Source organism: Hylaeus volcanicus, chromosome 2 (genome assembly GCF_026283585.1).
Source record: "Hylaeus volcanicus isolate JK05 chromosome 2, UHH_iyHylVolc1.0_haploid, whole genome shotgun sequence".
In the NCBI taxonomy this organism is placed as follows: Eukaryota; Metazoa; Arthropoda; class Insecta; order Hymenoptera; family Colletidae; genus Hylaeus; species Hylaeus volcanicus.
Window position 1 is genome coordinate 536214 of NC_071977.1, and position 27036 is coordinate 563249.

The following is a 27036-nucleotide window of genomic DNA, read 5'->3' on the forward strand; positions in this document are numbered from 1 at the left end:
TATCCGTTACACCAAACGTGCAACATCTTAAATTGCACATCGTGTGGACATTACGAACGCTAATGTCGAGACGAATTCATTAACCTTTACCAGAAGAAGTATCCATTGAATATTTATCGTCAAGGTGAACTGTTACCGAATATTTTCATAACTAGTGTCAGTTGTGTTAATACTGTCAGAGCTTTAAAATCAAAGACTCGAGAAGGTCTAGCCCCGTATGTGAAAAAGGAAAGGATCCAAGACAAGGTAAGATCTAGAATCCTAAATCTTTGTAGGATACACCATATAAAGTGTTTCAACATATTTTCTCCGAAATTGCATTCATTTCGTTCTTGTTAAATGGAACAATGGAATCGTGATTACGATGTTGGTTATATTTAAAAGTACCATTTCCTACGATTTCTTCATTCGTTCGTGTAACTTGAAAATAAATTCTAGATGAAGAACAGGACTAAGTAAAAAGAATATTAGAAGGGACGGATTTTTTGAACGACTGGTTAATAGACGCGTTTCTTTGTAATCTGTAAAAAGCAATATGGAAATTTCAAATTTTTTATCGGCAGCTATTGGAAAATACCTTAACGTTCCGTAACCGTGACCTCTTCTTAATATTCCAGACTAGAAGACTTCCACGAGTAATCGTAAACCTCCTCCCAGGAAAAAATGTTTATGACCAATGTCCTCATATGGATCGCGCACACCTTGCATTTTTTCTTTCGTCCTTTCATCATGATTATGAATCTCAGGAAACGACCGAGAATACCGCCGATCAAGAATCCTCTGTTAAAAATAAGCGCCACTGAGTTAACGAGGATGATCAGAAATAGAGAGGTAAGTAGAAAATATTTAATATTTATCAATTAATAGAAACTATGCTTTCATCGATACAACTTGCATCGATACAATTATTTATTTTTTTTCAATAAAAAAAAAAGAAAGAAAAGGAAAAAAAAATTGTAAGCAACATTCTTACACCGTTAATAGATTTCTAGCCAAACTATAGTGGAAGCATACATACAGCGCATCCAAGAGGTGAATCCTTATCTAAATGCAGTGATAGAGGATCGTTTCGAGGCTGCCATAAACGATGCAAAGAGCTGCGATGAAAAGCTGAAAAGTGGAGAGGTCACTGCTGCATATCTGGAGAAAGAGAAACCGCTTTTTGGGCTGCCTATTACTGTTAAAGAAAGCTGTTCCGTTGCAGGTAAATCGATCCAGAGAATCTAGTTTCAATGGAGGAAGTGATCAAAGAGATCTTACAAAGCTAACTTCTCGCAAGGCCATCCGCTGAAACAATATTCTTTTTCGAAATCAGGAATGAGTTTCACTGTGGGGACGCTCCCCAGGAGAGGAATGAAGGCTACGGAAGATGGGGAAGCGGTAAAAATATTAAAGAACGCAGGCGCTATTCTCCTGTGCGTTACCAACGTCTCTGAAATGTGCATGGCGCCGCACGCGGGAAATTACCTGTTTGGTTCGACGAGGAACCCGTACGACACGAGGATGTCGCCCGGAGGATCGTCTGGTGGAGAGGTAGTAAATTAAATGTCAAAGTTACAAATAAAACTCGTTCGAGTCGATTAGAGACGAAGTTGATGCAGTTTCGTGTGATGGTTGTTTCAGGGAGCCTTGATTGGCGCAGGAGCCTCCATACTAGGGTTTGGTTCTGACTTAGCGGGTTCGCTGAGAATACCGGGCCTGTTTAATGGAATCTTTGGCCATAAGCCTAGTTCAGGTACTCCAAGTAATTCTTGCTTCTTAAACTTTTTACAGTAAAGAGTGAATAGATTGGAAGAAAATCGGGGTCCAAATATTGTAGTTATCCGGTCGAGGTTTCTATTCTGTTTATATTTGGCTCGAGTCGAGCGTCGAACGTACAAAAGAACAGAGAGTGAAAGAGAGAAATAGTCATCTTCCATTTATCCAGTCAATCCCGTTTTGCACTTATTCGGTCTTTATACTGTACCTTAACGAAACCTTCCCAAGACATAGGTGGTCCCAATATGGTGTTCTGTTCGCAGGTGTAGTTCCTCACGAGGGACACATGCCCTGTATGAAGGATAAAACGATGCAGACGATATTTTCGATAGGTCCAATGACAAGATACGCGGAGGACCTCCCCTTGGCTATGAAAGTGTTGAGCGTCAGGAGCAAAGTGCCATTGACCTTGGACAAGCAAGTGGACGTGAAATCTCTGCGAGTATTTTACGTGAATCGCTTCGAGAGCTTCTGTGGCGTGAGAGAACCCACGGCGGACTTGATAGAAACCATAAACGAAGCCGTACGTTACTTCGAGGAAATCGGTGTAACGACTCAAAAGGTAATATTCTTACAAATGAATATTATTAGCTACGTCGCATAGAAACTGACTATATTTCGAAATGCGATATTTGCGTGTTTTAGTTGCCGCAGGAGTGGGTACGCGACACAACGTCTCTCTACTCGGCCATGACTCGCGAAATGGTGTATGAAGAACCATTTACTGACCCCCACAATCCTGAGGTAACTATGTATCTACCATAATTAATTATAGTATAATTCCTAATTCTTGACTTCGGGAACTCTACAAAGTAGGCATAGTGTATACGCGTTATTTAATTTGCCATTTTCCCTGTAGAAAGACGTACACCCAAAACTCGAGATCTTAAAGGGGCTTCTCGGTTTATCAAAGTTCACGATGGACCTAATCAGGTTCCGACTATTGATACTGGTGCACGGATTCATATCGCTTTCTAAAATGGAACGATTTAGAAATACCAGACTTGAGATCAGTCGCAAAGTTAACGTACGTTTCGTTCGATAAATATTTACCAAGCACATCTCGCGCGAGGAGGTCGGAAATGTTCGTAATCTGTTTATGTACTCGCAGGAGCTGCTCGGTGAAGATGGGGTATTCATATGTCCCACGTTTTCCCAAACGACAAGTTATCCAGGATTGATATTCTTTCAATTGGACAGCTGCATGTACACCGCGTTCGCCAATATCATGCTCCTGCCATCGACTCACATTCCAATGGGATTGAACTCGGCTGGACTTCCTGTTGGATTTCAGGTAATGGACGCAAACGATGCATCGCGATGAAAATTCTCACAATTAGTGCGCTACTCGATTAAAATTATTATTGAATGTGAAACATTGCGTGTTCAGGTAATAGCTGCAAAAAATCAGGATCATCTTTGCTTCGCAGTCGCTCAAGAGTTTGAAAAAATCTTCGGTGGCTGGGTGGATCCAAATGCTAAATGATTCATTTGCCATAATAATTCTTCCTATTTTACCTTTGACAAGGGGGGACAACTACTACATTTAATCGATGATAATTGTTGTGATTTTAATATTAAATAGTACTGTACCTGCAGCGTAAGAATACTGTAGTTGTAAACACTGCTATAATAATTTAATAAAAAAAAGTACACGAATTGTTATTTGTTTGTCGATATGTAAATTCAAATTTTTGAATTATTCGCGAGGAAAATGGATAGTGTCGCTGCCTAGCGTTGAAAGGCTAAACTAATTTCGGAGTTTGGTCAGCGCCTCTATCGGGAAAACGCTCAACTTTGTCCTCGATTAGTTCTTCTTTTTACTGCTACATGGCATCACTTACACGGGTTTTCTTTGTTACCGACCTGTGGGTAAATTACCATCATGTCGGTAAAAGTGAAAATGACGCCATCTAGCAGTAAAACAAGAAACTAATCCAGGACAAACTTGAGCGTTTTTCCACCGATGGCGCCACTGATGGTGCAAACTGCAAGGGTTCTGTTCCAAGCTTGCAAAATTATTTCGACCCTTTCACCGCGAGATGGCGATACCGTAACGCCCCGTAAACGCGCTCATTCGAATTTAATTTGAATTAGCATTACATTAAAGATACATCATCGGAACTATACTTAATTGTCTCTTTACACGGTAGACATATTCCAATGAATAAAATAGAGAGTATAAATGAATAATATCCGAAAACAAACGAGAAGAATAAAGTGAAAGGTTTCACATTGAGTTAACAAAATATATCTCGTGGTTCCTCTTGACGTACTGGCTCGAAGTAAAGTCAAATCGATTCGCTGCATTCTTAAACTCATGGTCAGTAACCGGTTTATACTCGTTACATAATTTATAACTTTCTCCACAGAAAATGGGAAGTCCACGTATTACGTGCAGATCGGCAGTCCTCGTCTAACGTCAATAATTGACGAATAATGCTACCACAACCATTACGCTTAGTCGAATAAAGTTGCGAAATTCTCATCTGACAGTGAATCGATTACCTCTCGCTGCCGAATTAGCCATGGCCTCGAAATGGAATCGCGTCAGGCGGCTTGTCAGTATGTTCTGGGAGTCCGTGGACGAAAGAATACTGGGACAGATGGCGTGGCAAAATATCTCTCGCGTGTCCGTCAACAGTTATCGAAATAGATCCGAGTGGATCGATGGTTGAAATCGCGCCGATAGCGAAGAGATCGATGCGTGGGAGAATCGATCGCTCCGAGTGCTGGTCTATCCTTGATTCATCGAAGAAACGTTGCTCGATCCTTTGAAAACGATTTACGCGTCGAGGAAAACAACCTTGCTTGCAGGTAAGATCCAGTGAATTAATAAAAAAAATTGTATTTTAATAATTTACGAGAACCAGTGATCCGATAACGTAGAATTTAATTGATTCTGTCGTTACGATGGTTAGATCCCTGTGATTATATTTATGTTGGAGGGAGAGTTTAGTTCTTAAGACCTCTCGTAATATGCAAATCACCTGGAAGAACTGTTTTTCAGCGATTTTTCAGTTTCTCTTTTAAATTGTGAGAATTGGTTTTGTGTAAAATAGCGATCGAGAAGTTGATCGAGACTCGACACGTGGAATGTTGCTCCGCGATGTATGTTATTGCTAACTCGATTAAGGTTAGAGGTCGAAATTTAGCGATTATCGGTATCAAGAAAAATCTTGTATCGGTATTTTTTTGGTCGAAAATGAATATTTATGCGGGCAAAGCAGATTTATTTGCGCGTGTAGGTATGATATTGTTATTTTCGCGTTGCGTGGGCGGTCACGTGTACTCTGCGGGCGCGTGGGTGGATGCATAATTCCTCGTGGAATGCGTAAATTATAAAATGATTCGTCGGTGAAAGCAGTGATCTTAATACATACACAGATGCCACGTGTTGTATTGCAGATGTATGAATTCGGTAAATGAATGACAATGGAGAACAATTCCGCTGATAAAAAAAAAAAATTGATATGGCCGCCGGCAAAAAAAAGGAAATTTGAAGCTTTTCTTACGATTGATATTTCGTTGATCTTCTAAATATAGTACATATATAATTTTTTTAAATTGTATTACGTAATATAATAAATATATGATATAGTATATTATGTAAATATATATTTTTTCATGAGCATATGAATACAAATACGTGTAAAATAGACAGAGGCCAACATACATTGATTGATACACACACAAACACACACACACGCACGCGCGCGCGCGACGGAATTGCTTTTTATATGTATATATATATATATAGTTTTTTGTAAACACACAACATGCAAACGTACATATTTTTAATGCATACGCAAAATTATATTTTGCCAAGTAAGCAAGTTATCTTGAACAATGGCCAATAAATAATCAGACCCGATTGATTCCAACAGATTATCAATTACTCATTTATGACGGCAGATTAGAAATCTAGTTTACCATTGGCGATTAGTCCGACAATCACTAATGATTGCTGCAAAAATGAAGAAAAAACACGATAAACGACATACAGTGCATCAGAAAATATCTACTATCTCTTATGTAAATAACGCGGTTATCGAACGAGAATATAAATCATTTTAATCAAACAGTTAAATTCTCACAATTGCTTCTAATTTATTTCGCTCGGTGACTTTGTAAGTTTCACTCTCTTTTAATGAATAAAAATATCATAGGTTAGTTTCCGTAGAATATAAATATATAATTGTCGAATATAGATAGATTTTATAACGTCAGATAGTAATTGTTATCGAATAAATGGCTGATCGAGATCTGTTTATCATCGTTGCTCGAAATTTTTACCTAGATAAGAATTTTCTGCAATTTCGAACCAAGTATTGCCGAATTAAACAATTGCCAGAGATTGTTGCTAAGATCGCGTAGAAGTTGCGGAACGAGATCCAAGGACGAGCCAGGCACGTGTAGTCTGTCTACTTACAGTTTACGTAATCACGAACACCGTGGCTCTTGGATCAATATAGTTTTTATTGGCAACATCGATTATTTACATTCCTGCGTGTGCTCGGTTCCTTGTTACGTGACTGAGACGAAAATCGGTAATAGGATGTCCAGTTAATTCTAAACTTCATTCAGAAGTGATTCGAGAAAAATGTATAAAATGAAACGTAGCGACATCTACGTTTGGTCTAATTAAATTAAATTAATAACGAAATTAAGAATCCTCGACTCTGGTTTCTCAAACTGACCATTATAGCGTAGACTAGAAAGTGTCGATTGATTTTTATTAGATGCAAGAATTAATTCTGTGTCTTTGCATCGAACTATTTATAATTCTAAGCAGATACACTTCTAAGTAATAAAACTGTACCTGCTCCTGATCTCTGTTTCAATGTATTTACATACAAATCTCGACCTGATGACATCACATGTCTTTGCATTTTATTCTATTCTCTTAGCGCTCTATTCTTCTGTCTGATTATTTCATTCGATTTCTCTTCTTCTATCGCATTCGTTCCGACATCTTCACATTTTAATTTACAATTTCGCGATTACATTGCGTTGTTTTGTTTCGTCGCTATTGCATTCTGCTCCACTATCTTTTGCGCTTTTTCACCAAAAAGCTGGACGAGAAGACCTATTCGCCTCGTGATCGTGGACTCTGTAATTGTCCATCCGTTATCGAGGCAACACGAGAAACTGTACATGCAGGAATTAGGTGAGTCAGCTAACACAGATACAATAACCACCGTCTATTTGGCGTATTCGGCATGGCTGAACGCGACTCTCCAGAGTGACATGACAACTGGTTACGATAACTTTTTTACCCGTGACATTGAAAAATTGCCACGTTTCCGATGTTTTCGTTCGATCGAACGTTTCAACAAATTTGCGCAACAGATGAGACGAGAAATTGTCTGGCTGGTCTGACTTAGGGCCAACAGGACCCTGTGATCCTCTGGATGACACAGTTTTCCAAACAACCTCGATACCAAGCTTCTTATCTTTATCTGTAAATCGATGGAATCGATCAACATGGAATGCATCGGCGATCGTTTCGGTGAAAAAAAAAAGGCGTGGAAATTATCTTTATTAGTTAGCTTCGGATTAACAAAACTTGATGGTGATTGTCGGTTTGACTTTTTAATGCATTTATCTGTTTTCCATCGGAATACTTGGCTTCTTCTGTTGTTGAGTTCAACAGTTTGCTCTAATAAACGTGCAGTGTCCTCTACTTTCTTATCTCCCCTCTATCGCTGAAAGGAAGAGGGTCACTGGAAATTGCATGATGTTCAAATGAAACAAAGAAGAATTAGTTTAGTACGCCAAAAGCCAATGAGAGCCAGAGAAAATTAAAAAATTTTTTTTTTTTTTTTTTTTTGTAAGCGAAAAATCTCTAATAGATTAATTTAGATGATTACTCGACTCGTACAATTGCATTTCAAGCTGTAATATGGATCAAAAGAAAACGCGAGATTTCCATATGTCACATAATGCGAAGATTAATGAGTCAATAACCGCGTCAACCTATTATTTACGTAATTTAACTGGCGTTTCATTATGTCAGGATACTTAACTGTGCTCACTTGTTGCCCGATGGTTAATGTATAACGTTGTATACTTGCATGGTTAGGATCGCATACATGGAAGCCAACATCATCTCCATAGAGCATATTTCGAAACGCTTGATACGTATGTAATCTAAATTGTTTTCAGTACGTAGGAAATTATCTGGCGATAAATGGATTTGCAATGTTAATTCGACGATTATTTTAGAATAAACTCGTTGAAAAATCTAATACACCGCCTGCGGACGATAAGGATTGCTCTGTGAACGAACACGTACACGCCTATACGCGTACGCGTAAGGAAGATACGCTGGCACACAGCAGTGCTTACATTGTGCTCGAGGAATTAATCAGGCCGAGGAATTAATCAATTTGGAAATAGCGAGACAAAGAGCAGCGTTAGGAGTTGGCTTTTTTCTTTTATGTTATCCAATTTTTGCAAGCGTGACAATCGATGCAGAAGACGAGTCCAAGCATGACCCCATTCCGACAATTATTATATATAGCTGGACCCCGCGGTTTCACCCGCATGGAATACTATTTATTTTATGTCGTTCGCGTTCGACCGACTGTTCAACCGCGTGCTCCTTCGCGAATCAGTGGCCGACTGTCTTTTGTTTTCCGTAACTCAGATCCATGATCGATATTTCTCATTGTGAGTATATAACGATGCCACGACTTCATTTATCAATTTTCACATTTCAACTCGCAAACGTATTTTTATCAAAATAAAACATAGTCTGGGTTACTCGGGGCTAGTGTAGCTTTCTATCAGTGAGCAAATGTTTAAAATCGGTTAAAATTTGAAAAAAATTTGAAAAAAGCGTGTTTGAGTTTTAGCAAGGCGCGAAAAGCCATATAGATGCTTAAAAAAAGTATTATTTCGAAATCACAGACAGACACTTCAATTTTATTTGTATAGATAATACGAGCAACTTTCGAATCCTGCAAGGACACGACCCTTCGAAGGTCGCTGGCGGTAGGGCCATGAAAATATTTGTAAAAAATATTATAAAAATATAACGAGAAATAGAGTTTCGTTGAACGAAATGTAATCGCCAAGGTGATCAACATACTCTGTTCCGAACGTTGCATTGTTAATCGGTCGTCACTTTATACATATGTTTCCTTAAAAGGATGGTCGCCTGGCAAAGTCAGACCAGTCTGCCTCTATATTTGAGGAAGAGAAGGTGCTTCTGCCAGTTGCTGACTTCTGTCATTAAACCTCGCAGCGTCGAAGGAACAACAGCTACCCTTAAACTGATTCGATTGGTCGAGCAGGTAGCTTGCCTCTTTTCACGAATAAACAGAAACAGAGACTTCCGAGTGAATTTTAAATATTGCTGTTACCTTTCTAACAGGAATAGAAGATAAATAGTGTACCAAGTGAATTTTAAATATTGCCATTTCTTGTTTAACAGACGAGATGATTCTGTCCAACCTGACCAACATTCTCACGCACCTGTTGCACTTTGTCCTTCGTCCTATTTTCCATCTCATCTACATCAAGAAACCACCGAGCATACCGCCGATCAGGAATCCTCTTCTGAAAATCAACGCTAGCACTCTAGCCAGGAAAATCAGACACGGAGAGGTAAGTTGTTTTCCTGTTCTTTAGTATCGAGCCAGTCACGTAGTTCTAGTACGTAATTAATGCTACTTTTGTAGCAAATGTTTAATTACCATCAGTCGTGATACTGCATTTTGTCGTCAAAACATCGTTAGGTATTTTTTCTTCGTTTAAACAGTCCAGCTAAATAAAAATAGTTCTGGGCATTACACGTTGTTCAGCTTGATATTATTACCTATTAAATCCATCACGTATAAATCCCGATTAAATGAACGAGCGACGTCGGTCCAATTACAGCAAATCCATAATTTGTAACTCTCTTGCACTGGGAAAAGCTTTCTAGCCGGACTGTAGTGGAAGCATATATCGAGCGTATTAAAGAGGTGAATCCTTTCCTAAATGCAGTAGTAGAGGAACGATTCAAAGCGGCTGTAAATGAGGCAAAAATTTGCGACGCGAAACTTCAGACAGGGAAAGTGACCGCCGCTACGCTGGAAAGGGAGAAACCGCTGTACGGGGTACCTGTTACCATCAAGGAAACCTGTTCCCTTGCAGGTATGTCGAGAAAAGTTAGTTCGACACTTTAGCCACTGGATCGATCGAAAAGATTTTACAATTCTAAAAAAGGGCATTGATTTCTGAGCGAGACGAATATATTCTCAGAGTTCCAAAAACGTTGCATACATTCCTCTCGACGCTTAACACTTGGCCACCTAACGCGAAACCATTTACTACGTTTATTTGAAGGCCAGTTATCGTATGAAAAATCTCGATGACTCTTGATTACTCTCTGAATAAAGTTACATTTGTCTGAAAATCAGGCATGAGCTACACAGGAGGCACTTGGTCGAGAAAAGGTGTTAAAGCTACGAAAGATGGAGCAGCAGTGGAGTTGTTAAAGGACGCAGGAGTCATTCCTTTGTGCGTCACCAACACCCCTGAAATGTGTTCGGGGATTCATACGACGAATCACCTGTATGGCACGACAAACAATCCATACGATACGAGGAAATCGCCTGGAGGATCCTCGGGGGGAGAGGTAATTACTTGAACATAGATGAAATAAAATATTCCCAAATTTTAATTATATCTACTTTCAACGTTAATTAACTAGTCATTAACTACTGTCTGAAAAATATCTGCGTCTAGACGTCTATGTCTATGTCTATTAAGTTTGTTTCTTGTGTTAGGGCGCGATACTAGGCGCAGGAGCATCCGTGTTTGGGCTTGGATCAGACGTCCTGGGGTCCATAAGGATTCCAGGCCTATTCAATGGCGTTTTCGGCCACAAGCCTACCTCAGGTATGTAAATATCCTTACAAAGAATCCTCGTTGATCGAAACCTTCTTGATGTCCACATTCCCCTCTATACAAAAGTCGAGGTCGCCTTATTTTTGTAAAACCTCAAACTTAAGATTAGGCTCGCTTCAAGAGTATACTTCCAAGCAATGCATTCCTCTCTTCTTGCAACATGGATTGTTCGCAGGTATTACTCCTAACCAGGGACACATACCGACCTTGGATCAATCACCGCTGGGAAAAATGTTGGTGTGCGGTCCAATGACGAGATACGCGGAGGATCTTCACTTGGGTATGAAAGTTCTGAGCGCCAAATGCGAGAAACCGTTGGATCTTGACGTGCCCGTCGACGTGAAGACTCTGAGGGTGTTTTACCTTGACAATTTCGACAGTTTCTGCGGTATTAGGTCAACGACAGCTGACATTAGGCGAACGATAGCGCAAGCGACCGATTACCTGGCCGGGAACGGTGCACGCGTTGAGCACGTAATGATTTTACTAAGAAATCGACGTTAAAATCTCAATGTTATAACAGCACGATCTATTAATTAATATTAATACCGAGGTTCGTTTGTGTTGCAGTTGTCGCAAGACTGGGTGTCCGACATGTACATATTCCTGATGGCCTGCTTTAGCGACGTGCAAATGCCTGAACTGCAGGAAGATCCAAAATACAACGAGGTAACGAATCGAAACGTGTACACGACGTCTTTGATAATTAATATTACGCTTGAAATTTTCTACATTTGCTATTGTATCCTCGTGAAAGTATTATTATCGACAGATTGATCAGATTTCTCTGATAAGAACGATTTCGAACTTGACTTTCTCCTCGTATCGCTAAACTTTTAATTTAACGAGTCACTCCGGTATTATTGGACATGCTTATCGCAGCGTTTCTCAACCGAGGGATGCATCGATATCGTACTTATTTGGTAATAACACGTGTCACCTAATTCATAACTTGTTTTCTTCGCAGAGAAACAAGAGGCCGTTACTGGAGTTCGTCAAGGCTTTGTTTGGTCTCTCCGATTACACTCTGACGCTAGCGTACCTCCAACTGCTGAAGAAGCAACGAGGATTCATACCACGTTCCAAGCAGGAATATTATCGACAACAAGTGGAGGACATCGGTTACAGAGTCAACGTACGAGAGCACATTTCATTCGAAATACACAAACGAAAACTGCCAGGTTGAATCAACTTTCATCCTGGATTAATGTACTTACAGAAACTGCTCGGCAGCGATGGAGTGTTCATATGCCCCGCGTTCTCCCAGCCAACAGACTTAGCAACGACAATTTCACTTCAGACCGATTCCATCGTTTACAGCGCGTTCAGCAACATGATGAACTTGCCTTCGACCTACGTGCCAATGGGACTGAATAGCGACGGATTACCAGTTGGATTTCAGGTAAATTATTAGCTGCCAAGACATTCATTTTAACTCCTCCGTCTTCTTCTTCCTTTCCTTTTTTCAACGAGTGTTTAAGCTAAATAAGAGTATTTCCTAGCTTCTCGTTAATCGTAGCTACTTTGTAACTATGAAAAATGATGTTTCAGGTGATGGCTGCGTCCTACCAGGACCGTCTTACCTTGGCAGTCGCTAGGGAATTGGAAACAGTCTTCGGTGGCTGGGTACCACCTCCAAGTTGAACTTCTATTTCGTATCAATTATTTGTTTCGTCGTTAACAAATTGAATACTACTGTTTTGTTGTACTGTGATTTTTTCGCTTTGTTGCAAGAGACCGTAACGAAGCGTCTATTTTAACGGAAAAACTAGATGGAGTGAATGTTATTTATTTTTAATCAGTTAACCGATACACACTCTTTATTCGTCGCGGCGTTTCTTAATAACCACACTGGCGCACCTACGGATTCGCATTAAATGTGCAATAACATACATTAACGAATAGTAAAATTATCTTTGCTAAATAAACCGGAGATAGTATTTTCAACGAAGCTCTATGTTAATCGAAGGAACCTTGACGCCTTTCCCCAATGTAAAATATAAAGGAGGTTCGTATTCAAAGTCCATCGTTGTTTTATAACAACCTTAATACCATGCATTAATTACAGGGACGGAGAACGTTAATCGAACCGTCTGAAATAAAGGAAATATAAATTCAAATTTAATGAGATCTTTTGTTTCGCGAATGTTCTTTTACCCGCCTTGCACCGTGCTCTTTCAAGCGATTACGAAATTTCTATCGAATTCAGCGATACTGATACTATCGATCTGATAGCGAATACTGAACATAACGATTTGATCGCGCTGGGAATCCCGAAATCTCGCAGACATAACCGGAATACCGCGTATTTCACAACGCACCGAGTATAATACGAAGTCGATCGATCCATGGATCCGCCACAGGATTCATCCGACTACTCTACGTTTCCATGACGAATTAAATAACATGATCAATGTCAACGTGCTTTCGTGGATTTACTTGGATTACCTTTCACTGCGAAAGGTACAATTTCTAAGGCACTGTGCTGTGGATACACCATATCCAAGTGGATCAAAGACCGACGAAAATACAAAATTCGCGAGGCATATAGTAAAACTACGTTCGCGTATTCGATGAGCGTTCCAAGTGACTGCTCATTTCTTACGATCGCACGGTGGAATGTACAGTTTCCCGCCATGCTTTTCCCACTCGCGATTGAACTCGTGTTCCAACACCTCGGCTCCTCGTTTCCTAGTCAATCCAGTCTCGTCTAGGCTCAATTCGCACATCTGCATGTCGTCGATACCTTTCACAAAAATAAAATTCCTTTCGTGAACTGAGCACGTGGTTGCAACATTGGGGTATTTTTTTTATCAGCGGTCTAGTAATCAGTGACTTTTTAGAACTATACCTGCTACCAGAAGAATTGGAGCCTTGTCAGGATGAAGTTCCATCTGCCTTGCAACGTATTGGCCGTCGAAATGAGCGTACCACCACCCTCTTTTGCCAGTGTTATGCGTGTTGTCTTGCTGCCCTGGCGCAGAGGGTCGTACGAAGGGAATTCTGAAGTACCGCTGCGAGGACTCGACTATCGATTGCTTCATCGGAGTTATGGGTGTCTTAGCAGCTAATACATGTATGACAGTATGACAATCGCGTACAGGGACATGGATTAAAATGCAAAAGAACTCGATCCTTACCAGCTTCCATAATGGACCTCGGCGCTCTCTCGTTTTCGTCCATGGTAGTTCTCTTGCGATTCCTCGCTTTCCATGCGTGATAAACTTTTAATCTTCGGTGGAACTCGTGACGACAAGCCTGAAAAAATTTACGAAGATATATACGAGCTGCAATATCCGCCATTAAACGATTCCTTATCTTGTTAATTAAAAGATAATCAACGATGCTCACTTCAAGTAACTCTATGTCACATGACGTGTTTATAGCGTCTCGTAACTCGGAGTACTTCCACTTGGATAAGTCGTACTTCTTGTTAGACATGGCTGCCTGATTATTGCGTACCTGTTCTGACCTAACGTTTTAAAAGATGTTAATTGTTATATTAGAGCATTCGATGCACTGTTGATATATGTAAAAAACTACGAGATCTCGAGGTGTTTATGATACCTTGCTAGCCTGTTGTTGTTCGATGGTGCTCTCACGTCGGAACCACTACACGTATTATATTAAAAAAATAAGAACTTAGCGTTTGATCAAATGAATTATTCGTAAAATATTTGATAATAAAATACCTTCGCACAGGTGGTGGCGAATCTTCGACTTGTCCGTTCGATTCTTGGGCTAATCTGACCGCCAATTCGTGATCTCTTCTCTCCTGTTCCAGTACTTCGCGATATTTATTCTCTTCCAGGGCCTCTTTCTCCAGTCGCGCCTTGAAAACAAAAAGAAGAAAACTTGTCGAATTGAGTAACCTCCTCCTTTTCGAAGTCGGTTAAAAATAGGCGAAACGTTCATTCGAGAGTTCGAAACTATTCTGCTCGACGATTCTTTGTATAATATACATTGCACGTATTTAATCTATGAGTTTTTTTAATTTAAAAAAGCCCACGATACGAAACTAATCCGTATTTGGTATTGTTTATCTGATTAACACAAACACGTAGTAGCTTCATAAAAAGATTAAATACATACTTGAAGAGCCGCGGCAGCTTTCTGATCCTCTATCTCTTGTCTCCTCTTTTCTTCTTCTTCGGCTTTTCTTCTCGCCTCGATGTCGTGTTTCTTTCTTCTATTTTCCTCCTCCTCTCTCTTCTGCCGCTCCTCCTCCTCTTTCTTCTGTTTCTGAAGCTCTAGCTCTTGTTGGATCTTCCTCAGCTTCGCCTGTTCCTCCGCTATCTTCTGCTGTTTAACCATGTCCTGCAGCGACGCCATTTGCCTGTTAACCTGATTAACCAAATTCGTGTAAAGGGAATCGATCTCTGCAGGTTTTATCTTGGGGTTGCTCTTGATCTTATCGACTGCCACGTTTAAATCATCTTGGAGTCTCTTTATATCGCTCATCGTTTTTTCCCGGTTCTTCAACTGCTTCGACGTCTCCTCCATTCCGATCAGCTGATTATTCAGGTTGGTTATCTTCATCATGCCCTTTATACGAGGTCGATGCTGCTTCTTGGCTATGTACATCCTGGCAGTTTTCTGTAGAATTATCAAGTGGTGTCTGCGATAAATGATCTTGTTCTTCAACTTGATCACGGAGAGAGCGCAAAATTGCATCTTGTTCCATCGAGATTTCAGAAGCCACTTCTTCACGTTGGCCACCAATTTTTGCAAGTTCTCTGGATCCGACTTCATGATCTTGTCGAACTCGGCGAACTTGCCTGGCTTGAAGAACACTCTGGTGATCCCAAACTTGAAGTCTTTCTTGTTTAATTTCAAGCTGTGAAGCAACGCCTCGCAAAAGAACCTGGGATCCAGTTTGGCCAATTCAGGTGGAAGATAGGATTTGTACATGTTGTAGAGTTCCTGGAACGGAACTCTGCTGGGATAACCGTGCTCCATAAGCTCCAAGACGGACGTCATTCCCGAGCAACGAAGCTGTCCCAAAATACTGTTTCCGTCGAACTGGTGCGCCACCATGTCGTTGTTGGGCTTAATGCAACGAACGAAGTTTGTTCCCTGAAAAGAATTTTAACATAAAGATTCTTTAGAGTCTCGCGAGAAGAAGAGAGACTCACGTTGCTCTTTAATTTATCCATCAACTCCCCCAGCTGAGTTTTGAATTTACTACCAACGCTGATGAAGGTGAGCTTCCCTTTCTGGCTCGAGTTGTTGGCGAATTGAGTTCTGAGGAACTTGGTGTTGCTTTCCTGAATTAACGCCTCCAAGGAAGCGTGCAGTGCATCGTTGTTCTTTTCGATAAACTGATTCTGAAAATACAAAAACCCATTCGGTAGTACACCTTGGCAATGGAAGTATGAAATGGGGAAGCTAACGAGAGACGATGGCTTGTCGATAAATTTATGATGGCGTACCGTTTGATAGCAGACACCCCCGGCGTAATGACGAACAACGAAGCCCTCGTCGTCCCGCAATTCTCTGTGAGCCTTCAAACGCGAAGTTCTGGGCAAAGTTATCCTAAAGTGACCGTTCCAAACGCGATGGACCTCGCTGGTGAAATGCGCGAAGCTGTGAGTGGGCAATTTCGATTCTTCATCCAACAAACTGAAGATTCCCATGTTTTTCGACTCGATTAAATCTGGAAATGCGAGTCAAAAATCACGATTTGTCTCCAGGTTAACGAACGAACTGTGGAAAGATTATTTACCGATGCAGTCTTGATTGTCGACGTAAGATATCTTGGGTACGTTTAGAGACTCCCTCGCGTATAGGTCTTGCTCATATTTCAAGATTCTCTCGTTGAAGAATTGCTGTAGTTTCTCGTTGCAGTAGTTTATGCAGAACTGCTCGAAACTGTTTACCTTGAAATATTCTGTAAATAATTAGTTATGTTATAATCAATTCGAACAGCAATGATTGACGATTAAAACAACTGAAGAAGATGAAGGATACGATGCATATGAATTTAATGCATACCAAAACCTGCAATATCCAAGACACCGATGTAATAACTCGAGGCTTTGAAAGGAATGCTTTTGTTGATACGACCTACAATGTGATCGAACAGTTTACTGTAGATCGCCTTGGCCAGAGCGTCCCTAGCGTTGTTAGCTTCGTAAACTTTCAACGGTACCCTGAAATTATCGCGTAACACAAATTTCATAAGAAGCTTATCTTCTTTATCACAGAACAATTTATTTAATGTCCCTCTTCTTCAACTTACATGATAACTGTTCCTTTGATACCACCGCGACTGGTCTGCATAACTTTAGAGACTAGAGCTTGTCGAAGCTCTTCAGGGTCAACGGCTAACAGCTTTGCCGACATCAACACCGCCTTCTCGGAGCTGGCACATATCCTGGAGCCACCCTTCGTGTCCTCAGGGTTGTCTTCGAAAGTGATATTCCCAAGATGGAGCACCGCGGCAACCATCGTGTAAATTTCCATTCTCTCCGCGTCAGTCAAACCAAGCCGCGTCAAAGCCTTCGCGGAACACATTTAGAAGAAAATAAAGCCACTATCCAATTAATAAAATTACGTTAATCGAAAGCATCTTTATAAATATTTGGGTCAACAAGTAGCTGCGAATGAATGAAAGAGTATCGATAATTAAGATGAGAAGCGATGATCTATTACAAAACAATCGAATTACCGTTGCTTTTTCCTGCGTCGCAAAAAATTATCCGATCGGCAAGAAAGGAAAGAAAAATCAGTATAATCGTACTCTTAAAAAGTTGGTCGAATTTCTGACTGCATCCGCGCAGAAAGACGGATAGGAAATTAGGAATCTCTAATGAAAAATCCAATGCATCTATTTAAAACAGCGCATCGGTCCCGAAGCTTACCTGATCGATGGCATTGAATCCTTCCACGTCGTCCAGGATGGGGTCGTGCAAGCTACCTTTCATCATCTGGTCGCGACTTTTTTGAACGTCGTTCAGCTTCTTCCCTGACTCGTCGTTGCAAAAGTATTGCGTGCAACCGTTCCTCAGGTAGTGGAAGTCATCCGGTTTCGTAATTCCAAGTTTCGCGCGGAGTTCAGGAGGAGCACCGGCACACATCATGTAGAAAACGTGATAGTTTCTCTCGTCGGGGCTCTGGAGGCACACCCTCGACTTCTCCAGGAGGTAGTGGGATATATAGCCGCCCACCACTTGGCATTTAGAGTCGAAGTGCACCTCCATGAACTTGCCAAACCGCGAGCTGTTGTTGTTACGCTTCGTCTTTGCGTTTCCAAAAGCTTCCAATACGGGATTCGCTGAAGAATTAAGAGAAACGAATCGTGAGGAAAGTATGAGGAATCATTTTATGCGGAGAAATGATTGCTTAACGAAGCGTTACCATCCAAAATTTTCTGCTCGATAGGTCCAGCCATCGATCCCCACAGATCGCAAAGATATCGAAGAAGGTACTTGGTCGATTCGGTCTTGCCCGCTCCAGATTCGCCGGAGACGATGATGCTCTGCGACTGCTTCAGCACTTTCATGTCCCTGAACGCTTTGTCAGCTGGAAACGGAGAAATTAGAATCGATTCGATACGAAAAATCCAAATTTTAGACATCGATGGGGAGTAGAGGTGCTCACCAATGGCGAAAACGTGCGGCGGTGTTTCTCCTAGCGACTTTCCCTGATAAGCTTTGATGGTCTGAGGTGAATATAGATCTCTCACTTCGCAATAAGGATTTACGGCGATTAAGATATTGGCGACGTAGGTCTGCGAAATGTCACACGAAATGGTCGTTTAACGTGAAAGCAATTTGACAAATATTTCTTTTCTTACTCGAGTTGTTTTCAAGAGTGAATTGCATTGCGCTCAGAGTTACTCACGTATATTCTGTCCTTGAAATAACGTGTCCGTATATTGTTCAGTAGCGTGGCCTCGTTCAGATACATCAGAGCACCTGGAAACATAAAAAACAGAGCAATCCAGGTGAAAGTGGATTTTTCAAAAGAGAGACTCGAGACCAGGCGCGGAGATCGTCGTTCGCGGCGGAAACAACGATAAATCTCGGTTCCAGTGCGAGGGAAAATTTCGCAAGCCGTGTTTCATGGTTATCTAGATCCTGCTGTTAATTAATAAACGTTGAAACACGGACTATTCATCCAATGCGTAATAATTCAAGTAGTAAAATGTTCAACATCCGAATTTTCTGTTTTGTCACTTTAAAAAGAACGTAGCTATTTTCAAATCTAGAGAGAATTATTTGAAGAAATCTAATTACAATTGTCTTCGACATCTTTGGTGTACTCCCCAGCAGGGTAGACTTCGTCCAGGGGGCAGGTGCGCTGTGGATACTTTGGATCGAGTGGCAGGATCAGTGCATCGCCGTCTACCATATCTATGAACTTCCCGATTATGAAACCCTCCTGTGGGTCTCGCACCCACACCTGCTGGTTTTCCATGTTGACCCACGTTCTGTAAAAGGAAAAAAAAGCAATTCGCCGTCGTTAGCTGTACTCGAAGCTGATAAAGCGAGACAAAACTCTGAAACAGGGTAAGTCGGGGATTTAAGTGTCGTTCAGGCAAACGAATTGTTAACCGATCCATCGTCTAGTCGCTGGTTCTGTCTCGAGAAAGATTAGGATGTCGTGATGGCATCGGGTTGCATCGCGTTATTGATGGAAGAAGCATCAGAAGTGCGAACGTTAATGCCGCTCGATGGGGATTTCAGGCGACCCTCGAGGGAACAGAGGCTGCTAACGAAGGACGTGGCACTGAAGCGAAATTCAACCAGGAATTCAAGTTAGTAGCATTGCTACTCGTACTCGTAAATTACCTTAGATTTGCGCAAGCTGGGTCTTTGTTCGCGATTTCTATCGCTTGTTAAAGTTAATATAACGAGTTAATATAATATAAGAGCGAGTAGTAGATGAATATGTAACGAATGGGGGAAAGATTATTTTTCTTATCGTGTATCATTCGTAACTTTAAAATAAATGTGTTCCAAAGGGGGTAGAAATACTAACTATTAGACTGGTTTATTAATTTTTTTGATACTTTAAACGCCCCATCAATTATTAGTTGTTATCGCGGTCCTCGACGAACGCCACATTCCATGGAAGCGTAAATGCTTGAAAATACTGGATTTTTATCGACTAGCTGCGACGACCTTATCGCGATGGAGATTAGAGTAATGAAAGTAACGTCAATAATAGACGGTATTTATGGAGCATGATTTCATGATAGAGATTCTTTTATCGTGTAACCTACGCGTTTGCATTAATACGTGGGAGTCGCTTCAGCGTTCCATCAAAGTCGTTATCAAGTACGCTGATAAACAATTTACTTCGCGAAACTGAATAAATACTAGCAAATAATGACGTATTTACACCGTAGAGTTAACCCTGAAATGCGCCAAGTTTCAAATTTGATATCGGACTCGTATGTTTTCTTTTTTATTAAATTGTTAATAACGGCGAAGTTGAAGATTCGTTCGTTCGCATGGCTGATCTAGAAAGCGCGAGAAAGCAATCGTTTTGGCTAGTTCCCCCTGTCGTCGCATTCCCAGCATCCCGTTAGGAGTATCGTAACGGTAAAAGCAACCGGTAGATCCTCGCATCGATCCTTGAGACGCGAACCAAGATCGCATCGCATTCGTCTATGGATTTCTATACGCCCCTTAGACGTTCGAACGATAAATCTTTCAATTGTGAATTTCAACCGTAACATGGTAAAAGGAAATTCTATTTTTTCTGCATGTAATTTAACAACGATCTATTAACTGTATTCAGTTGTCGATAGGACGGTGTTCCTTGTGCCGAAGTTTATCAACGTATCAATAAATCTGATCCGATGGTTAAGTATCGTTAAATAAAGTACGGTAAATCAGTGCGCAATTGAAAACAGGTTGGGAGAATTTATATTCCGCCGTATTTGGTCGTATCGGTTCGTTCACCTTGCACTGTCTAGAAAAACGGTAATACGCAGCTGTTGCATCATTATTCCTGCAAGATCATCGGCCTTTCTCCCCTGTTGTGTAATAACACGATACGTCTAAACTATACCGAATCGATAGGACACGATTCGTTCGAATCAATCTTCGATCCTGTACCCTCCAGAGAGTTATCCTCGCCGGTGACCATTCTAATTCAGTATAATACAGTAATATTTCTAATTTAGGAACACGGCTTGACGCATTTATCTAGAAACGACGATTAAATATTTCTACTCGAACTAAAGTTGTAAACGATCGAATACAAAGGGACAGAATTGATTTCTTTTTGTTTGATACGAAAAGCAATGGTCGACAAACGGAATGAATGAATCAGGAGAGGAAGCAGGAAGCAGCAGGTGGAGTCGACGGTCAGGAACAGGGAGACACGCGTCAGCGGTCGCATGTTTCCCAACGAAATTCGACCGTAAAAAACGAAACAGAAAGGCACCCTTACGACGAGTTTCCAGGCACGTGCATTTCTGCCTCTCAGTGCCGACGCTGGAATACGAAACTAGGTAAGCACACTTGAATCATTTTGCTTGCTTGGTTTAACACGCCGTACTCATTTTTGTATGCGCGGACTGAAATAGAGCACACTAGGCGTTCGATTCCACTGCGTCTACAACATTCAATTCGAGCACGTCTACTCCACAGTATTACGAAGTCTTTGGACACCATTTTCTGCAATTACGTATTTTCTATACTGAAAAATATAGGTTTTCGACTTCCAAATATACCTTCTTTCCTTCTATTAACGCGTTGTGACTGCAAAGCTAAAACTCGCGAAAATTCTGTCTCACCTGTGAAATGAATTTTTTTAGACAACCAACGTGTCAACAACTAAGATCGTTCGTTAAGGTATCTCGGAGCAGTTTATCGAACATTCCACGATTCCCAGCGTTTTTCCAACCGCATCGAGGGTTCGCTTCGATACCGTCTACGAGTCTAGACACTCTTTACGTGGCGCTGTTCGGTTTAGTCACCTCGAGAAAGTAAGAGCCGCCTATCTGTCGTCATGGTCAACGAACTCCGGCTACTTCACCTTCTGCGAATGTACTCATTACGCATTACGTCCACGCGTTGCGTAGCCGCTGTGTAATTAGACGTTACGTTTACGCCTGTTTTGGAACTTCGTTCGATCAGCTACTCGAAGGAAGAATCCCCTGGAACGACGCGAACCGAACGCGACGCTGTTATCGAGGAAACTCGAGGGGATAAGCGTCGTAATACGTTCGTGTCGCGCGAAATTCCAAAGGATTTGCACAAGTTCGCACAGTTTGGTTCAACGACACTCGTACGCTCCAGCGATCGGCCGAGAATACCGTGGGAGAGTCCAAGTTATTAACCCCTTGCACTCGACAACAGTTTCATTACAGAGAGCTAATAATTTCGACGACTAAACTTTCTTCTACCATAAATAAAATACTTTACTACTACTTCCAAGCGTACCAGTTCACAGCTTAGGAGTCTGTTAAGGAAATCTAAGATGTATTAACCCCTTTCAGCGTCTAGATGCAGCGAATAGTATTTCTTGTTGCACGCCAGCTTTCGCGAATTACGACAAACTCTTCGCGCGAAGATTTGAACAGCAGAGGAACGACGCATGTCGAAAACGCGAAGGATGGGAGCCCCAACAACGTGTTTACAATGGAGATTACATTAGAACGACGCGTTGGCACCTCTGACCATAAAAGCGCGGTCGACGACCCGTGGACTCCGTGGACGAAAACAAAAAAAAAAAACGAAGAAAAAATAATAACAGGTTCGAAGAAAAGGGAAATCTCGATACTGTAAATACGAGACACGTATCTCGGGATCTACGGAGTATTCGTACGTTTCGTTTCTACTTCCACTGCGTGACAAATGTATTCCGAAAGTTTGCTTTCTAAGAAATTAAACTCGACTCGAGCGGTATCCACGTGTATATACCGCAACTAAAAACATAGAATCGCAAAGGATAAAATATTAAGCGTAGAAATACATTCTGCGCCTTTATATTTGTTACCGTGTAATGTTGTGTAGCTTATGACAACCCTGGATGCTACCGACTGCATCTAATCTGATTTACTTTTTCTTCTGATACACGTTTCCGTTGCAATAATAAAGTCTCTGTCTCTGTTAGATTACATTTTTAACGAGCAAATGAAACAAATAAAATAGAAGAAATGGTTCGATCAGCGTTCTTTTCTTGTGGCTACGAATGGAATAAGTGCAGAGTAACGCGCATGACTGACTCGTTAGTGCCATCGTGTACGGTGGTATCATCATTTCGCAGACCGTTTAATATTAATTGGAACAACCTTCGCACGATCAGCGTCATCAACCGCTTTCAGCGATTAGATTGAATCGTGGGATGTGATTTCGAGCGTACGGTGACATACTGCTCTATTTCGTCACACATGAACGTGCACACGGACGTGCACACTAAGGGAGAAAGGAAGAGGGACCTGCTCTATTTAAGCTACTATCTACGCGTACAAACAGCAGCCACTCGAGAATTTACTCGTTTTCGTGTGTGTACCATTTCACTAAACAACGTTGAGAAACTAACTCAAGCGACAAGAATGTTATTCTATCGCAGAGGATCCACCAAAAATGGTCTTTTAGTAATATTATATATCGAATTACGCGCTTTATTATATTACATAATTTATTGATTCAAAGTCCAATTATTTTCTTAAATAATAATACCGTGAGCCTCGATTCTCTATCGCGTTTAGTTTATACGTCACATTCGTTACAAACCCGATATTATCATACTTCAAACGAAGGTAACTTCTAAATTAAACGTGACAGAGAATTACGGTTTGCAGCATCGTTTTTCTCTAAATTAATCAAGCTAACATACACGTACCGAAAGACGAGGCTTGAGAACCACCGCGTTATGTGACACCTACTTCTGCATTCAGAACTGAACAGTCGGTACAAAAGCATCCGAGGGAGATCCAGTCGATAAAGTCGTCCGTTGTACAGTTCATTTGCATATCCGGAAGGTCCTCGCGTCGCGTCGTCCGGTTCGCATAGTCGAGATAATTGCAACCGGCGACCGAGACTGCGTTACGTAATCGCGGAAAAAGGATCGTTCGTCCCCATATAGGCGAGCCCATATCGTGAGACGAGAATCGTGTTGCAAGTGACTCATGCGAACGCGATCGCTCGACCGAGGATCCAGGCGAATCGTTAGCCTCGGCTCTCTGTCACGATTAAGGACACACGTCGCCGTTTTGCTCCGTAATTAATTCGTCAGCTGATCGAAACCGACCTCGTTAACATCTCGCACGCGTGCAACAAGAAGCAACGATCCTCTTTACGCTTAAGGTAGTTGTTCCGTGAATTTATTTAATCATGAATCTTTTTAACGAAACTTGGCTCGATTGCTCTTCGATCGAATATAAATCACACGAGCTGGTTTCGATTTAAATCGGCTATTCGTTTTACGAAAAACCGTATCAAGATTTTGTAATTTTAACGCAGATAAAACAGCGCCGATTCGAAAGCTGATAAAGCCAGACACTCGTCGGACTAATTACACGGGTTCTCGGTGCAACTTCAATGTACACGTGATCAAACAAAAGAAAATTTTATAACGTAGAGGCAGGTGAGATTGAAAAAGAAAAAAGAAAAGACTCATTGTTTTTAAATGAGCGTCTCGCAACACGCATCCTCGGACGTCGTCGGTAGACGAACCCGAACGAGCTTTCATCACGCACGAGGAGACCGGGATTTTCTTCTTGTCTTTCCGCGGTTATCAGATACACGAAGAGGGAACGAAGGCGCATACGATTCACACGCTAATTCACGCTGGATCGTCTGCCTTCGCGCACCTGTACATCTTTCGTTCCACTCTCCTAATCCGGTTCCATTCGTAGCAAAAATATCGCAATATTTACATCCTCGGCGAAACAATAACACGATACCACGCGATTGTTTGGCTGTTCCCCCCTCCCTCATACTGTATGTCTCATGAAACTGTAAAACATTACTTTATACTCGAATTTCTGAAGGAGACTCCAAACCATAATGTATCCGATACGAAGACTAATATTCTGATGTAAATATTTCGATGACTCTAGCTGACATGACCCAGTAAGTTTGCAAATCGGTGACGTCGCAACAATCGACGTGCAATGCTTTCAATAACGCGATAAGAGCGTCGCTATTTTTATTATGGAAAAACGCATAAAAAAGATACGATGTGTATTCTTATACCGGGCACCAATGCGTAACGACTGTCGATTTGGATAATACCGATCGTGCGATGCATTGCACGCTCGCGTTGAATTAATTGATGGACGATTGTCAATGAAATAATGGTAAACAGTAGCGGTGTGTCGTAAATAGAGGCTCCCGTTCGCGTTTAACTGGTAAACGAAGCGTAATAATACGGCTAACTGATACTTGTACCCCAATTACAAACAAGATCTAATTAGAAATAATTCTCCCGCGAGATGAACGGTGGAAAATAAAGTCGTTTAGATGTTAACGTAGAACTGCAACGAAACGCGCTACGAGAAGAGAATTCTGGTCACCTTTGATTTTAAGACGTTGTCGATTCCTTGTTTAGAGGGAACTTTTCGCGATACAAGGAACTGGTGTATATCGTGTTCTCTTAACCCAATTAGCGCGAGGAACAGTTAGTAGCGATTAAGACGTGAAAAGTCGTTGGGAGGTTACGTCTGTCACCGTGGCTTCGCACAAGAGAATTCTTAATTATTCTAGAATGAAAGAACGAGTTTTCCATTTTTTATCTATTTTTTTCCATTGTTCGATAAAATGTCCGAGAGAGATCAAATCGAAAACGAGAAACGTACGTTTATTAAGAAATACACGCGCGTGACTGTAGGAGACAATACCATTATCACTTTCGTTATTCGGCCAATTACGAAGAACTGAAACGGTATAAAATACATATAGGAATTAGCGTATAATATTTCGTGACGCGACGTCTTTGTTTCGAAACAAGAATTACAAAAAAATACAGTCATCAAGGAAGGATACAAAGGAAAAACGAGATGACATTCTCGTCTTCTCTAAATATAAAAGTAGAAATCAAATCACGTTCGGAGATGACACTTATCGCGTCTGGGACAGGTGAATAAATAACAGCAATAACGATAACGCGAATGTAACGGCTCGGTGGACGAAACATATGTTGCTAAGTTTCTATCTCTCGGTAACCTTCTCTCCGACCTTTTCCACCAGCAATGAATAAATTTCGAATTCTAGATAAAAGTTTCCAGTGATGCATAAAAGATGACCGACAGTTTATCCAAAGTTCGAGCAAAAATTAGAATGAAAATAATAGTAGAATCGAAATAATGAAATATTTCACAGCTGGCCAATCGAGGGAACGCCACGAATAAATCGCTACACGGTTATTTGTCCTAGTCAGCTGTCGTTCGAATAAAATATTACCCACCACTGCTACTCTCTTGTATTGCCTACGCGAAAACGTAAACAGGTACGCACGTCAACGCGTTGCGAGCGACCAGTCGCATTATCGTCCAATCAAACGTTTCCAAACCGATATACACACACAGAGCAAAACAATCAAAACGTTCATTTCTTTTGCGATCACACTCCACGATAACGTTCTACGATCGAAGCGTACTCGAACGTCATCGTTACGCTATATGTAATTTATTTAATATTACCAAACCGAGTGTCACCTTCCTGAATTGCATAATAGCTTCCACGATAACCGGTATGCGTCGAAGCAACCACGCAAGATGGATAAAATTCTATTCAAACGGTAAACGACCTATCGCAAACATCCTAAAACAGCGATTCGATCTCAATATTTGTTTCGCCGAACAGTTTCCCAAATTCGGTACCATAATAAATTAGAATTTCTATCGAATAGCTAATCAAAAGTTGTTTATCCCTTACACTCTACTCCAAACTTTTATCTAGACGAAAGTATCACTGCGTCATCGAATTATCAACACAGAAATTCGCAATCTCTCTTTCTCCCAAGAAAATTGCAAACGAAAAACTGGAAATATTTTTCCAAGACAGCTCCAAAACCTACACCACAAGATGTGGACAACAACAAAGAAAACCACTAACACTCGGAGAACGTCCTGTAAAGAAACGTTAGGCTCTTTTAAAGGAGTGTGCGAGTACGATGGAGAAGGAACAGGTGCACGCGAAGCAAAACCGAGAGACGCGTGCGTGTGTAGGAGAACAAAGTTACTCACCGATTCGAAAGCTATTGCCACGACACAATCGGCACGGAGTCCGACGCACGACTGGCACTTCGCGGCGCGTCGTGTCTGTACGATCGGCAACGATCGGCAGATCTCGCGAGTTTTCGGGTATGCCACGCGGCAAGTGGTGATCGCGCGGCAAATCGCACACTGGCAGAATTTTGGCGCGATTATTACTGAAACAACAGGTGGTAATGAATTTGAAAAGTGACACA

At 41.2% G+C, this 27036-nt stretch overlaps 3 protein-coding genes across 8 annotated transcripts; 2 read left to right on the plus strand and 1 right to left on the minus strand.

Annotated features, from left to right (window-relative positions):
* The first annotated feature begins 118 nt into the window (after positions 1 to 118).
* On the plus strand, positions 119 to 3429 carry LOC128885068 (fatty-acid amide hydrolase 2-A-like). The gene is made up of 10 exons (XM_054138820.1): positions 119 to 246; positions 618 to 831; positions 985 to 1204; positions 1316 to 1533; positions 1624 to 1735; positions 2022 to 2320; positions 2404 to 2502; positions 2618 to 2785; positions 2870 to 3052; positions 3149 to 3429. Exons 2-10 carry the CDS (start codon positions 664 to 666, stop codon positions 3242 to 3244), a joined length of 1563 nt encoding a protein of 520 aa, XP_053994795.1. The 5' UTR covers positions 119 to 246; positions 618 to 663; the 3' UTR covers positions 3245 to 3429.
* Positions 3430 to 4156: 727 nt separating this feature from the next.
* On the plus strand, positions 4157 to 12606 carry LOC128872257 (fatty-acid amide hydrolase 2-B-like). 2 transcript variants are annotated; one of them, XM_054114742.1, is made up of 10 exons: positions 4157 to 4575; positions 9200 to 9372; positions 9684 to 9903; positions 10170 to 10387; positions 10539 to 10650; positions 10835 to 11133; positions 11230 to 11328; positions 11627 to 11794; positions 11879 to 12061; positions 12211 to 12606. In XM_054114742.1, the coding sequence occupies exons 2-10, from the start codon at positions 9205 to 9207 to the stop codon at positions 12301 to 12303; spliced, it is 1560 nt and encodes a 519-aa protein (XP_053970717.1). In that variant the 5' UTR covers positions 4157 to 4575; positions 9200 to 9204; the 3' UTR covers positions 12304 to 12606. The 2 variants fall into 2 exon arrangements, with proteins under 2 accessions (XP_053970717.1, XP_053970718.1); XM_054114743.1 differs by lacking the exon at positions 4157 to 4575 and adding an exon at positions 8908 to 9059.
* LOC128872254 (myosin heavy chain 95F) lies at positions 12433 to 26865 on the minus strand. 5 transcript variants are annotated; one of them, XM_054114735.1, is made up of 19 exons: positions 26813 to 26865; positions 18900 to 19093; positions 18505 to 18578; positions 18262 to 18391; positions 18019 to 18183; positions 17523 to 17935; positions 17330 to 17341; positions 16901 to 17160; positions 16654 to 16811; positions 16385 to 16549; positions 16092 to 16315; positions 15795 to 15986; positions 14752 to 15735; positions 14352 to 14491; positions 14227 to 14271; positions 14011 to 14131; positions 13800 to 13917; positions 13511 to 13726; positions 12433 to 13405 (listed from the first exon to the last, which is right to left on the minus strand). In XM_054114735.1, the coding sequence occupies exons 2-19, from the start codon at positions 19078 to 19080 to the stop codon at positions 13254 to 13256; spliced, it is 3750 nt and encodes a 1249-aa protein (XP_053970710.1). In that variant the 5' UTR covers positions 19081 to 19093; positions 26813 to 26865; the 3' UTR covers positions 12433 to 13253. The 5 variants fall into 5 exon arrangements, with proteins under 5 accessions (XP_053970710.1, XP_053970713.1, XP_053970708.1 ...); XM_054114738.1 differs by lacking the exon at positions 26813 to 26865 and adding an exon at positions 24099 to 24105; XM_054114733.1 differs by lacking the exon at positions 26813 to 26865 and adding an exon at positions 23467 to 23561.
* Between the last annotated feature and the right edge of the window lie 171 nt (positions 26866 to 27036).